The sequence below is a fragment of the Esox lucius genome, chromosome 11, assembly GCF_011004845.1.
Source record: "Esox lucius isolate fEsoLuc1 chromosome 11, fEsoLuc1.pri, whole genome shotgun sequence".
Lineage (NCBI taxonomy): Eukaryota > Metazoa > Chordata > Actinopteri > Esociformes > Esocidae > Esox > Esox lucius.
This window is the reverse complement of record NC_047579.1, coordinates 54,365,062-54,379,761: the sequence shown is the minus strand read 5'-3', so window position 1 is coordinate 54,379,761 and position 14,700 is coordinate 54,365,062. Positions and strand designations below refer to the sequence as shown.

Genomic DNA, 14,700 nt, shown 5'->3' with positions numbered 1-14,700 from the left:
ATTCCATCAGATCCCTCAGTGATGTAGAGCCCAACTGTTTTCAACATTTATATGAATGTATTTTTTCAGAAAGATATCAAAGGTAAGTGGTCAACATGGTTGGTAGAATCTTAGTGGTTAACACGGCTGCTAAAATATTATTGGTCAACACGGCTTCTAGAATGTTAACTAGAACAAAACATTTGGTTGGGTTGGTTGCGCTTTACTTAACCTGATGATTACTTTCAGGAAAGCCTGAATTTGTTGAGAATATTTTCTGAAAAACCCATCCCAGCACTGGCGCCGGCCCTTTAAGTCACTGTACAGCACAGCACAACTACCGGTCACATTGCGCCACGTCATCAGTCACAACAAACATGGCAGATACCGGTACATCCGTGAGTGTAGCTACGCTTTCACTGTTGGTTTTCGTATTATTGGCAGGGGTTTACCTGACCAGTTTAAACGCACTATGGACTTTGCTGTTAATCATTATTATAGTCACTTTGTCGACTCAGATATTAAGGAAGTTGCGGAGAAGAGATGCTTTGACGGAGAGGCGCGTGTGTGTGTTGGTGCTGGGGGATATCGGACGCAGCCCTCGCATGCAATACCATTCCCTCTCTCTCAGCAAACACGGCTACAACGTCACGTTTGTTGGATATCTTGGTAAATAGATGAAGAGTGATCGATTGTGTTATATGTACAAAAACGCACGTTGCAAAACCAAAGATATGTTTGGTCACCCTTGTATGTAGAACGAGACTAGTCTGTGGGACTAGTATGTATATATGGGCAATATCAAGCCACTGGGTGATAATAAGTTGTCCATGTCATGGGTGGTAGCTGGCAATTTCATCTTATTAAAACCATCATGTTTTAAACTAGATTGGGTGATTAGAGCTAACGAGGTATGGGCAATTTAACGGGAACTGTGACAGTGGAAGCTAAACTGTGGTTTTGTCAAACAAAAAAGTGGTTTCTCATTTAAAGAAACCATTGAACTAGGTGCAGATGGACTACATTCTCAGATGTTTTCCTGGTTGTCTAGTCTCAGCTGTGACTGAAACAGTGCTGTTATCGTCAGGTTCCACGCCCCACCGGGATGTGAGCGGGGATGAGAGGATCAGAATCATCCCAATATCTGAGGTCCGTGGGATCCAAGGTACTTTAAAGCAAGATACTACAACTCCATAATGATGAGTTAGGCAGCTCAATCAATCAATCAAATGTATTTATAAAGCCCTTTTTACAACAGCAGTTGTCACAAAGTGCTTTACAGAGACACCCGGCCTTAAACCCCAAGGAGCAAACAACAGTAGTGTTGGATTTTAGTGGCTAGGAAAAACTCCCTAAGAAGGTTGAATTTTAGGAAGAAACCTAGAGAGGACCCAGGCTCAGAGGGGTGACCAGTCCTCTTTTGGCTGTGCCGGGTGAGATATTAAGAGTCCAATTGGAATAATACATACATTTCTCTGGGCTAAATCCAGAGTCTATTTGATTTTAGACTAGGTCAGAAGTATGACCAGGTGGACAAGGACAGGGACAGCAACGGGCCCCCTAAACCAGGTAATTCGCAGGTGTGGACCAGGACCTCATCTCCTCCTAAAATTTAAAACTGGAGGAGACTGAGAAAAGTTAGTAGTACATCCCTCATATCCCCCAGCTGTCCTTAATGAACAACCAGAAATATCTGCTGGTTCTGTGGTTCAATGCATAATCTAATCTCAATACTGTCTATGCTATTGGTTGTCAATGCAAGTGTGCTTATTTGAACAAATCTGTTTCCAGTGGGTCCTAGGGTCATGACCTATGTTACCAAGGTGATTCTTCAGTCTTTGCAGCTTTTCCTGGTTTTACTGAACATGGACCTGCAGTCCCATATTCTTATGCAGGTATTCATGAGTCTATAATATATTGTGTGTGTGTGTTTATTCTCAGGCATGTATGTATTCAATAGTACAATACTTATTGTATTATGTCCTCTTCTATTGTGTTCTATATATTTGTGTTGTACAGGTTTGCTCATAAGTTTGCATACCCTGGCAGAAATTGTGACATTTTGGCATTGATTTATAAAATATGACTGATCATGCAAATCATTTAAATCCTTTTATTTAAGGATAGTGATCATATGAATCCATTTATTATCACAGTTGTTTGGCTCCTTTTTAAATCATAATGATAACAGAAATCACCCAAATGGCCCTGATTAAAAGTTTACATACCCTTGACTGTTTTGGCCTAGATACAGACACACAAGGTGACACACACAGGTTAAAATGGCAATTAAAGGTGAATTTCCCACACCTGTGGCTTTTTAAATTGCAATTGGTGTCTGTGTATAAATAGTCAATGAGTTTGTTAGCTCTCAAATGGATGCACTGAGCAGGCTAGATACTGAGCAGAAAAAAAAAGAGAATTGTTCGGGATACAAAGAAAAACCCACAGGTAACCTCAGGAGAAATACAGGCTGCTCTGGAAAAAGACAGTGTGGTTGTTTCAACGCGCACAATACAACAATACTTGAACAAAAATGAGCTGCATGGTCGAGTCACTAGAAATAATATTTTACTGTGTCAATGCCACAAAACAGCCTGGTTACAATATCCCCGACAACACCTTGACACGCCTCACAGCTTCTGGCACACTGAAATTTGGAGTGACGAGACCAAAATAGAGCTTTATGGTCACAACCACACGAATTCGTGGCCTCCTAGACAGCTAATACAAAAGACTGCATGCTGTCATTGATGCACAGTATTAAGAACTAAGGGTATGCAGACTTTTGAACAGGGGTAAGTAAATGTTTTATTTTATTTTTTTTAACGTGTTTTGCCTACTCCCTCATGTTTTCTTTACAAATGGTACATACTGTGCATATACATATTATCAAAGGGTATGCAAACTTTTGAGCACAACTTTATCTGTTCTGTAATGTGTGTTCTATTTGTTTTGTTCCCTATTCTAACACTAGAGACATAGCACATGTACACCCCTGACCAACGGTCACCCAAGATGTTCTCCTTTCCCAGAATCCTCCAGGGCTGCCCAGCATGGCCGTGACTTGGCTTGTGTGTGCTCTGAGAGGCTCCCAGTTTACCATTGATTGGCACAACTATGGCTACACCATCATGGCCCTTTCACATGGTCCCAACCATCCCATCGTCTGGCTGGCGCAGTGGTCAGTGACAAGTGTCTCATAAGGCCCTGGTCTGAAATAGGGCACTATATAAGGACTAGGGTGGATGTAGGGTACTATATAGGGACTAGGGTGGATGTAGGGTACTATATAGGGACTAGGGTGGATGTAGGGTACTATATAGGGACTAGGGTGGATGTAGGGTACTATATAGGGACTAGGGTGGATGTAGGGTACTATATAGGGACTAGGGTGGATGTAGGGTACTATATAGGGACTAGGGTGGATGTAGGGTACTATATAGGGACTAGGGTGGATGTAGGGTACTATATAGGGACTAGGGTGGATGTAGGGTACTATATAGGGACTAGGGTGGATGTAGGGTACTATATAGGGACTAGGGTGGATGTAGGGTACTATATAGGGACTAGGGTGGATGTAGGGTACTATATAGGGACTAGGGTGGATGTAGGGTACTATATATGGACTAGGGTGGATGTAGGGTACTATATAGGGACTAGGGTGGATGTAGGGTACTATATAGGGACTAGGGTGGATGTAGGGTACTATATAGGGACTAGGGTGGATGTAGGGTACTATATAGGGACTAGGGTGGATGTAGGGTACTATATAGGGACTAGGGTGGATGTAGGGTACTATATAGGGACTAGGGTGGATGTAGGGTACTATATAGGGACTAGGGTGGATGTCGGGTACTATATAGGGACTAGGGTGGATGTCGGGTACTATATAGGGACTAGGGTGGATGTAGGGTACTATGCAGGGACTAGGGTGGATGTAGGGTACTATATAGGGACTAGGGTGGATGTAGGGTACTATATAGGGACTAGGGTGGATGTAGTGTACTATATAGGGACTAGGGTGGATGTAGGGTACTATATAGGGACTAGGGTGGATGTAGGGTACTATATAGGGACTAGGGTGGATGTAGGGTACTATATAGGGACTAGGGTGGATGTAGGGTACTATATAGGGACTAGGGTGGATGTAGGGTACTATATAGGGACTAGGGTGGATGTAGGGTACTATATAGGGGATAGGGTGGATGTAGGGTACTATATAGGGAATAGGGTGGATGTAGGGTACTATGCAGGGAATAGGGTGGATGTAGGGTACTATGCAGGGACTAGGGTGGATGTAGGGTACTATGCAGGGACTAGGGTGGATGTAGGGTACTATGCAGGGATTAGGGTGGATGTAGGGTACTATATAGGGACTAGGGTGGATGTAGGGTACTATGCAGGGACTAGGGTGGATGTAGGGTACTATGCAGGGACTAGGGTGGATGTAGGGTACTATGCAGGGACTAGGGTGGATGTAGGGTACTATGCAGGGACTAGGGTGGATGTAGTGTACTATGCAGGGACTAGGGTGGAGGTAGTGTACTATATAGTGACTAGGGTGGATGTAATGTACTATATAGGGACTAGGGTGGATGCAGTGTTTGTGTGTGTGATAATTCACCAGGAACCAAACTGAATGAAACAGCCCAAGTTGGAAAGACCCCGACTTGTATTTGTCCAATGAGAAGTGTTTGTTTCATTTCGTGGGACCCACGCTCTTGTTTCCTGACTCTGCCAGGTACGAGAGGTTGTTTGGTCGCTTCTCCAGCCATAACCTGTGTGTTACCAATGCTATGAAGGATGATCTGCAGATCAACTGGAACATCAAGTTAGTATGGATTAGAGTTAAAACCTCCAGGAGGGTAGTTCTCCAGGAACTGGGTTGTCATGTCTTTATTCTTGTACTGAAATGTAATGCCAATGCCTTCCACCCTGTCCTGCAGGGCCACCACGTTGTATGATAAGCCCCCGGCTATATTCACGGAGACTCCAGTAGAACTCCAGCATGATCTGTTCATGAGGCTGGCTAAGACCCACCTCCAGTTCCAAGCATGGTGAGTTCATTACTTAGATTATCCTGCATTTTGGTGTATTTTATGTACTTGTGTAATTTTATGTTGTCTTTGCTGTTATGCTGTATCTTGACCAGGTCACCGTTGCTAATGAGAATCTGTTCTCACTCGGCCTACCTGGTTAAATAAGGGTGAAATAAAAAAAGATATAAAAATTGGTCAGACCTGGCTGTAAAAAGGTCTCTGCCTGGCTGTAAAGACTCTGCCTCTCTTGTTTTAAAGACATGATTACTGGCTGCAAAGATTGCTATACTTCCATTGACTTGAAATACTCAATGAGAAGTGACAGTTGAACCCCTGTGTTAAGAAAGCTGAGGCTCCAGTGTAACGATCATAGACATGTAATAGACATGTAATAGACATGTAACAACACATCCTAAAACCACTGTCTATTACAGTGGAGAGAATGCCGCCGAAGAGATGGACAGAACAGCGTTTACAGGTCGCCACGCCAGTGACCTTTCTGTCACTTTGACCTCAGGACGACCCGCCTTACTGATCAGCAGTACCAGTTGGACTGGTCAGTACACAACATACACACATCATCCCCTTCCAGTCAACCACGACATAAACACAAGCTGAGTCCCAAATCATCCCCTTTCCCTCAACCACGACATACACACATCATCTCAAATCACCCCTTACCCTAAACCACGACATACACACAAGCTGAGTCTCAAATCACCCCTTACCCTAAACCACGACATACACACAAGCTGAGTCTCAAATCACCCCTTACCCTAAACCACGACATACACACAAGCTGAGTCTCAAATCACCCCTTACCCTAAACCACGACATACACACAAGCTGAGTCTCAAATCACCCCTTACCCTAAACCACGACATACACACAATCTCAAATCATACCCTTACCCTCAACCTTGGGCTGGGCGATTTTGCCTAAAAAAAAAATCTTCGATTTTTTTAAAGAAAAATTCGAGTTTCGATTCGATTTCCGATTTTTTTTTCAATGCACTTAAATGACTGCAGACATCAGATATAGTGTCAAAAGTGCAACTTTATTGCTATGATTGTCCTCAAGAGTTAAAATGTGTAGAATCCCAAAACAAAAAGTAAATGAGGCTCTGTCATTCAACAATTTCAAGGTTTAACCCAGGTTTAAGCAAAAGTGCAACAACTTCACAGTAGCTTAAATTTTCTCTTCAAGAAGTGTAGTTTGCTTTTTAGCAGGTGTGCTAGAGGAGCTGTTTTCGCTACGGAGCCGGCTGCACTTCTCCCATTTTTCGCAATGTTTATTCCTCAGGTGCTGGAAAAGATTTGTTGTACTGCTGCTTCCAGTAGCAACAGCCTTGAAACATATTTTGCAGCAAGGCTTCGTCTGTGTTTTGTCTGCTGCATCAAAACCAAACCAGTTCCAAATTACGGAGTTTCCTGTGCCTTTCTTTGGAAGTAGTTCTCTGCTAGTACTACACGCTGCCATGTTGTTTTGATTGTGTGTTACGCGCTTCTTTTAGTATCTATGGTAATGCACAAGGACGAAACGCGGAAAAGTCCGAAAAAACTATTGTGGCAAAAAACTCGAGTTTGCAAAATAAAAATCGTTTTACACTACAAAATCGATAAATCGATTAAATCGATTTATTGCCCAGCCCTACCTCAACCACGACATATACACATCATCTCAAATCATCCCCTTACCCTCAGCCACGACATATACACATCATCTCAAATCATCCCCTTACCCTCAACCACGACATACACACATCATCTCAAATCATCCCCTTACCCTCAACCACGACATATACACAAGCTGAGTCCCAAATCACCCCTTACCCTCAACCACGACATATACACATCATCTCAAATCATCCCCTTACCCTCAACCACGACATATACACAAGCTGAGTCCCAAATCACCCCTTACCCTCAACCACGACATACACACATCATCTCAAATCATCCCCTTACCCTCAGCCACGACATATACACAAGCTGAGTCCCAAATCACCCCTTACCCTAAACCACGACATATACACATCATCTCAAATCATCCCCTTACCCTCAGCCACGACATATACACATCATCTCAAATCATCCCCTTACCCTCAACCACGACATACACACATCATCTCAAATCATCCCCTTACCCTCAACCACGACATATACACAAGCTGAGTCCCAAATCACCCCTTACCCTCAACCACGACATATACACATCATCTCAAATCATCCCCTTACCCTCAACCACGACATATACACAAGCTGAGTCCCAAATCACCCCTTACCCTCAACCACGACATACACACATCATCTCAAATCATCCCCTTACCCTCAGCCACGACATATACACAAGCTGAGTCCCAAATCACCCCTTACCCTAAACCACGACATATACACATCATCTCAAATCATCCCCTTACCCTCAGCCACGACATATACACATCATCTCAAATCATCCCCTTACCCTCAACCACGACATACACACATCATCTCAAATCATCCCCTTACCCTCAACCACGACATATACACAAGCTGAGTCCCAAATCACCCCTTACCCTCAACCACGACATATACACATCATCTCAAATCATCCCCTTACCCTCAACCACGACATATACACAAGCTGAGTCCCAAATCACCCCTTACCCTCAACCACGACATACACACATCATCTCAAATCATCCCCTTACCCTCAGCCACGACATATACACAAGCTGAGTCCCAAATCACCCCTTACCCTAAACCACGACATACACACATCATCTCAAATCATCCCCTTACCCTCAACCACGACATATACACAAGCTGAGTCCCAAATCACCCCTTACCCTAAACCACGACATACACACATCATCTCAAATCATCCCCTTACCCTCAGCCACGACATATACACAAGCTGAGTCCCAAATCACCCCTTACCCTAAACCACGACATACACACATCATCTCAAATCATCCCCTTACCCTCAGCCACGACATATACACAAGCTGAGTCCCAAATCATCCCCTTTCCCTAAACCACGACATATACATCAGCTGAATCTCACATGATTCCCTTCCCCTCATCCACAACATATACACCAGCTGATTCCCAATGAATCCTGTCTGTGATGTGTGTGTTGACATGGTCCTCATCCATCTGTATCATCCTTTCTGTGATGTGTGTGTTGACATGGTCCTCATCCATCTGTCATCCTCTCTGTGATGTGTGCGTTGCCGTGGCCCTCATCCATCTGTGTCATCCTCTGTGATGTGTGTTTACATGGTCCTCATCAGTCTGTATCATCCACTCTGTGATGTGTGCGTTGACATGGTCCTTGAACATCTGTATCATCCTGTCTGTGATACTAGTCACTTTTGTCTGTATGAGTAGGTAGTTGTCAGTAATGTAACTCCACCATAACTCCAGTGTAACTAACTCCAGTGTAACTGTCAGTCTTTTAACTCTTTATGTTCAACAGAGGATGAGGACTTCTCCATTCTGCTCAAGGCTCTGGAAGGTAATAAAATGTTCCACTTCCTTAATCACATGTTCACTTTCAATGACTGTGTGTTTATTGCTTCTCTTATGTTTGATAAAAGATAATTTATTGATGTGAACATCTAAATTAACACATTTTATGTATCTGTCATTTGATTTGGAGTGGGTTTGGCACACAAAAAATCAGGTCTGCAGGAAAAGTGTGAATATAACTGGAATAGAAATCCTCCTGGGACATCTAACTTCAAATACTGACTGTGTTCTTCCATCTGGGACCCCTAACATCTAATACTTACTGTGTTCTTCCATCTGGGACCCCTAACATCTAATACTGACTGTGTTCTTCCATCTGGGACCCCTAACATCTAATACTGACTGTGTTCTTCCATCTGGGACCCCTAACATCTAATACTGACTGTGTTCTTCCATCTGGGACCCCTAACATCTAATACTGACTGTGTTCTTCCATCTGGGACCCCTAACATCTAATACTGACTGTGTTCTTCCATCTGGGACCCCTAACATCTAATACTGACTGTGTTCTTCCTCTATTAGAGTATGAGGGGTTTGTGACTGCTGGAGCCTCTCTTCCCTCATTGGTTTGTGTCATCACAGGTATGTTTCAAAACGAACTGCCACAGCGGCTTAATGGGGTCTGTTACTGGAAGGCCCGTGTTTAAACAGGCTATTGTAAAAGGCATTAGAAATGAATTTGATTTGATGAGCTAGTTGTTTGTCCAATAGACTTTCATTCTGTTATAGTCTGAAATTAGCATAATAAAAACATGCACATTTTCCCACCAGTTTCTAACAAAATTACGTGTGGTAGATAAGCAATTAATACTGGATATAAAATATAATATTTCTGCTCATGTTTTCATGTTTTTTGAAGGTTTATTTTTAACGTTTTGAAATCTTCTAATACAACCTTGTTTCCAGAAAAGTTGGGATGCTGTGTCAGATGTAAATCAAATCCGAATGCAATTATGTACAAAACATTTAAACTCTGTATTTAATAGAAAATGGTACAAAGACAACCTATCAAATGTTCAAACTGAGACATTTGATTGTTTCTTGGAAAATATATGCACACTTAGAATTTGATGCCCGCAACAAGTTTCAAAAAAGTTGGGACAGGGGCAACAAAGAGTTGTGTAATGCTAAAAAATAAACTGGAGGAACTTCTGACAAATAATTAGGTTAATCAGTAACATGACTGTGTATAAAAAAAAAGCCTCCCAGAGAGGATGAGTCTTTCAGAAGTAAAGATGGGGAGGGTTCCCAGTGCTTAATTTGTAAATGTAGAGGTCCCGGATTACAAAGTGAATGCAGATCCTGTAAATCTTTGGAAGGAACGAGGTGCCGGATCGAAAGAGCAATAACCGGAGTGTGATGCTGAAATGACTGAGAAAAAGCCTCACACACATACTAATAAGTAGAAAATCTAATGAACACAAGGCCTTAAAACATCCATAACTGTCATCACTGCCAAAACCCATCTGTGCCCACATTATTCACTTATGGAACACCGACCAAACTCATCTGTTATTGTAATTCAAGAATTGCATCCAATCCATAGGTAGGCCTAGCTAACTACACCATAACATCTACATTTTTGGATTATAGTAATTAACACTACCACGTTGTCAAACACGCCACATAACAGCCATGGATCTGTCCTCTCATTAAACAGTCCACATAACAGCCAGGGATCTGTCCTCTCATTAAACAGTCCACATAACAGCCAGGGATCTGTCCTCTCATTAAACAGTCCACATAACAGCCATGGATCTGTCCTCTCATTAAACAGTCCACATAACAGCCAGGGATCTGTCCTCTCATTAAACAGTCCACATAACAGCCATGGATCTGTCCTCTCATTAAACAGTCCACATAACAGCCAGGGATCTGTCCTCTCATTAAACAGTCCACATAACAGCCAGGGATCTGTCCTCTCATTAAACAGTCCACATAACAGCCAGGGATCTGTCCTCTCATTAAACAGTCCACATAACAGCCAGGGATCTGTCCTCTCATTAAACAGTCCACATAACAGCCAGGGATCTGTCCTCTCATTTAACAGTCCACATAACAGCCAGGGATCTGTCCTCTCATTTAACAGTCCACATAACAGCCAGGGATCTGTCCTCTCATTAAACAGTCCACCTAACAGCCATGGATCTGTCCTCTCATTAAACAGTCCACATAACAGCCATGGATCTGTCCTCCTTATCCCATGAGAGTTATGTAGTTGATCCCATTAGAACAGGTGTGGAAGGATGGAATCAGAGTTCAACATTAGGGCCATTTCCTATGAAACACATCAGAGACACATCTGGGTTTTGGTTACAATGAAATATACAGTGAGAGAAATAATTATTTGATTCCCTGCTGATTTTGTATGTTTGCCCACTGACAAAGAAATTATCAGTCTATAATTTTAATGGTAGGTTTATTTGATCAAACATACTTACAAGCCTTGTCCCTCCTGTAGCGTTCAACCGACATGTGCTTTCATCTGTGTGTGAGACCAGGTAAGGGACCTCAGAAGGAGCACTACAAGAAGATGATAGCCACCCTGAGATTTGAGCATGTGAAGATCTGTACTCCCTGGCTAGAGGCAGAGGATTACCCTGTTTTGTTAGGTAAGACCACCCTGTTTTGTTAGGTAAGACCACCCTGTTTTGTTAGGTAAGACCACCCTCTTACAGTGGGGAGAACAATTTTGCAGGTTTTCCTACTTACAAAGCATGTAGAGGTCTGTAATGTTTTTCATAGTTACTCTTCAACTGTGAGACGGAATCTAAAACAAAAATCCAGAAAATCACATTGTATGATTTTTTTAATAATTAATTTGCATTTTATTACATGACATAAGTATTTGATCACCTACCAACCAGTAAGAATTCCATCTCTCACAGACCTGTTAGTTTTTCTTTAAGAAGCCCTCCTGTTCTCCACTCATTACCTGTATTAACTGCACCTGTTTGAACTTGTTACCTGTATAAAATACACCTGTCTACACACTCAATCAAACAGACTCCAACCTCTCCACAATGGCTAAGACCAGAGAGCTGTGTAAGGACATCAGGGATAAAATTGTAGATCTGCACAAGGCTGGGATGGGCTACAGGACAATAGGCAAGCAGCTTGTTGCAACAACTATTGGCGCAATTATTAGAAAATGGAAGAAGTTCAAGATGATGGTAAATCTCCCTCGGTCTGAGGCTCCATGCAAGATCTCACCTCGTGGGGCATCAATGATCATGATGAAGGTGAGGGATCAGCCCAGAACTACACGGAAGGACCTGATCAATGACCTGAAGAGAGCTGGGACCACAGTCTCAAAGAAAACCATTAGTAACACACTACGCCATCATGGATTAAAAACCTGCAGCGCACGCAAGCTGCTCAAGCCAGCGCATGTCCAGGCCCGTCTGAAGTTTGCCAATGACCATCTGGATGATCCAGAGGAGGAATGGGAGAAGGTCATGTGGTCTGATGAGACAAAAATAGAGCTTTTTGGTCTAAACTCCACTCGCCGTGTTTGGAGGAAGAAGGAGTATTGAGGGGAGGATGGATGGGGCCATGTATCGCAAGATCTTTGCCAACAACTTCCTTCCCTTAGTAAGAGCATTGAAGATGGGTCGTGGCTGGGTCTTCCAGCATGACAACGACCTGAAACACACAGCTAGGGCAACTAAGGAGTGGCTCCGTAAGAAGCATCTCAAGGTCCTGGAGTGGCATAGCCAGTCTCCAGACCTGAACCCAATAGAAAATCTTAGGAGGGAACTGAAAGTCCGTATTGCCCAGCGACAGCCCGAAACCTGAAGGATCTGGAGAAGGTCTGTATGGAGGAGTGGGCCAAAATTCCTGCTGTAGTGTGTGCAAACCTGGTCAAGAACTACAGGAAACGTACGTTCTCTGTAATTGCAAACAAAGGTTTCGGTACCAAATATTAAGTTTGATACATCTTTTCTGATGTATCAAATACTTATGTCATGCAATAAAATAAAAATTAATGTGATTTTCTGGATTTTTGTTTTAGATTCCGTCACTCACAGTTGAAGAGTACCTATGATAAAAATGACAGACATGCTTTGTAAGTGGGAAAACCTGCCGATTTTGCAGGTTATCAAATACTTGTTCTCCCCACTGTATGTTGGTTAGGACCACCCTGTTCTATTGATAAAGACCACCCTGTACTGTTTAGTAACCGTTTACCAAGATGTTGCCTTATGTTGTGTGTGTATTGTAGGTCCTATATTTTCTTCTGTGGTGTGTATATACATGTTCTGGGTGTGTGTTTCTCCTAGGTTCAGCAGATCTGGGTGTGTGTTTCTCCTAGGTTCAGCAGATCTGGGTGTGTGTTTCTCCTAGGTTCAGCAGATCTGGGTGTGTGTTTCTCCTAGGTTCAGCAGATCTGGGTGTGTGTTTCTCCTAGGTTCAGCAGATCTGGGTGTGTGTTTCTCCTAGGTTCAGCAGATCTGGGTGTGTGTTTCTCCTAGGTTCAGCAGATCTGGGTGTGTGTTTCTCCTAGGTTCAGCAGATCTGGGTGTGTGTCTTCATAAGTCGTCCAGTGGTCTCGACCTCCCTATGAAGGTGGTGGACATGTTTGGATGCTGTCTTCCTGTGTGTGCCATCCATTTCAACTGGTAAGAAGAGTGGTGGTAGCCCAGTAGTAGAAGAGAGTGGTGGTAGCCCTGTAGTAGAAGAGAGCCTGTGATGGCAATGTCATCGATCAGAACTCTTAAAGGAGGAAGTACAGAGACAAAATTCTCTTGGCATAATTAAGTTTACTTTCAAATAGAGAGACGCGTCAAACTCTTACAAACAATCATCTGAGGAGTCTCTAACTTAATACATGAACAGTCATCAGTACTTAAAGTGGAAAAAGGGGTGTGGTAAGATGCTGCCCATCTGTCTTATGTCAATAAAACACATTCCCCTTGTTCCATCACATATCCTGGGCTTCACACAAGGGACAGGCTGTCCTCCCCCACATGGGTAACCTTATCAACTGTTGAGCAGGACTCACAGCGTCTGGACAAACAACAGACACTAAAGGGTTATACAGATTTACCAATTTACGAGTAACCCTCTAATCCGCTGGTGCCGGTCAAGGATGCCCCCTATGCAAATACAAGATCCCTCTCTACCACATTCCTTTCCTCATCCAAACATGGGGACTCAGTCCTTTAACTAGTAACCCATTTATACATCAGTTCAAGAATTTCCACAACAAGACCAATTGTAGAGGAGAATGGTGGTTGTCCAGTAGTAGTGATGCCATTTTGCAGGGCATGCATTAGGCTTTGCAGAAGCTTGTTGCTGGGGAAAGGGTCTAGGTGTTGGGTTCTCTGTCATTACAATGCTGTTATTTTCTTGGCTGTAGTCTACATGAGCTGGTGAAGCATGAGGAGAATGGGCTGATCTTCAGAGACTCACAGGAACTGGCTGGGCAGCTCAAGGTACAGTGGGAAATAATACTAATCATGTTTTCCATTCAGTAGACAGTAGGTGGCAGCGTAGCTCTGTTTACACAAAACACTTCAACCAGTTCTTCAGCGAATTTATAATTTTTAGTGTCAGTGAATTTATAATAAAACAGATTTCTTAGAGCTTTGAACAAACCCAATACCTGACAGCAGGTGTACATTCTACAACCCAGACTGTCTTGTTTGTCTGTTGTCTCTCAATGCCGTGTGTCTCAACCCTGAGTGTTGTGTCCAGTCTTTGCTACAGGACTTCCCTGGCAGTCAGGGACGACTGGCTCAGTTCAGGAGAAACCTCCAAGCCGGCGGCGGACAGCGCTGGGACCAGAACTGGGACCAGAATGTCCTGCCTCTCCTCACTGGACCCTAAATTACCCATTCCTTGGACCTGGACTGGGCCCAATTACTCACCCCCCAGCTCCTACCCTCTCCCGGCTCTACATCCCCCCCAGGTCCTACCCTCTCCTGGCTCTACATCCCCCCCCAGGTCCTACCCTCTCCTGGCTCTACATCCCCCCCCCAGGTCCTAACCTCTCCTGGCTCTTCCCTCCCATTCCTAGCAATAACAATTTCCCTGTTAAAAAAGATTTTAATCCATGTGTATGAATGAGATGGTTTCCAAAATGTAAATATGAATGTACATAAATACTTTATAATACTGTAATACATGGCTTTGCCTGTGTCCTAAATAACACCCTGTTAGAG

At 43.3% G+C, this 14,700-nt stretch overlaps 1 protein-coding gene across 2 annotated transcripts; it reads left to right on the top strand.

Annotated features, from left to right (window-relative positions):
* The first annotated feature begins 325 nt into the window (after positions 1-325).
* alg1 (ALG1 chitobiosyldiphosphodolichol beta-mannosyltransferase) lies at positions 326-14,659 on the top strand. 2 transcript variants are annotated; one of them, XM_010904534.5, is made up of 13 exons: positions 326-648; positions 1,067-1,144; positions 1,771-1,874; positions 3,015-3,163; positions 4,724-4,813; positions 4,929-5,039; positions 5,456-5,577; positions 8,481-8,519; positions 9,056-9,115; positions 11,035-11,145; positions 13,041-13,155; positions 13,896-13,971; positions 14,234-14,659. In XM_010904534.5, exons 1-13 carry the CDS (start codon positions 357-359, stop codon positions 14,363-14,365), a joined length of 1,479 nt encoding a protein of 492 aa, XP_010902836.2. In that variant the 5' UTR covers positions 326-356; the 3' UTR covers positions 14,366-14,659. The 2 variants fall into 2 exon arrangements, with proteins under 2 accessions (XP_010902836.2, XP_019906194.2); XM_020050635.3 differs by lacking the exons at positions 326-648; positions 1,067-1,144 and having other exon boundaries at positions 1,803-1,874; positions 2,957-3,163.
* The last annotated feature ends 41 nt before the right edge of the window (positions 14,660-14,700 follow it).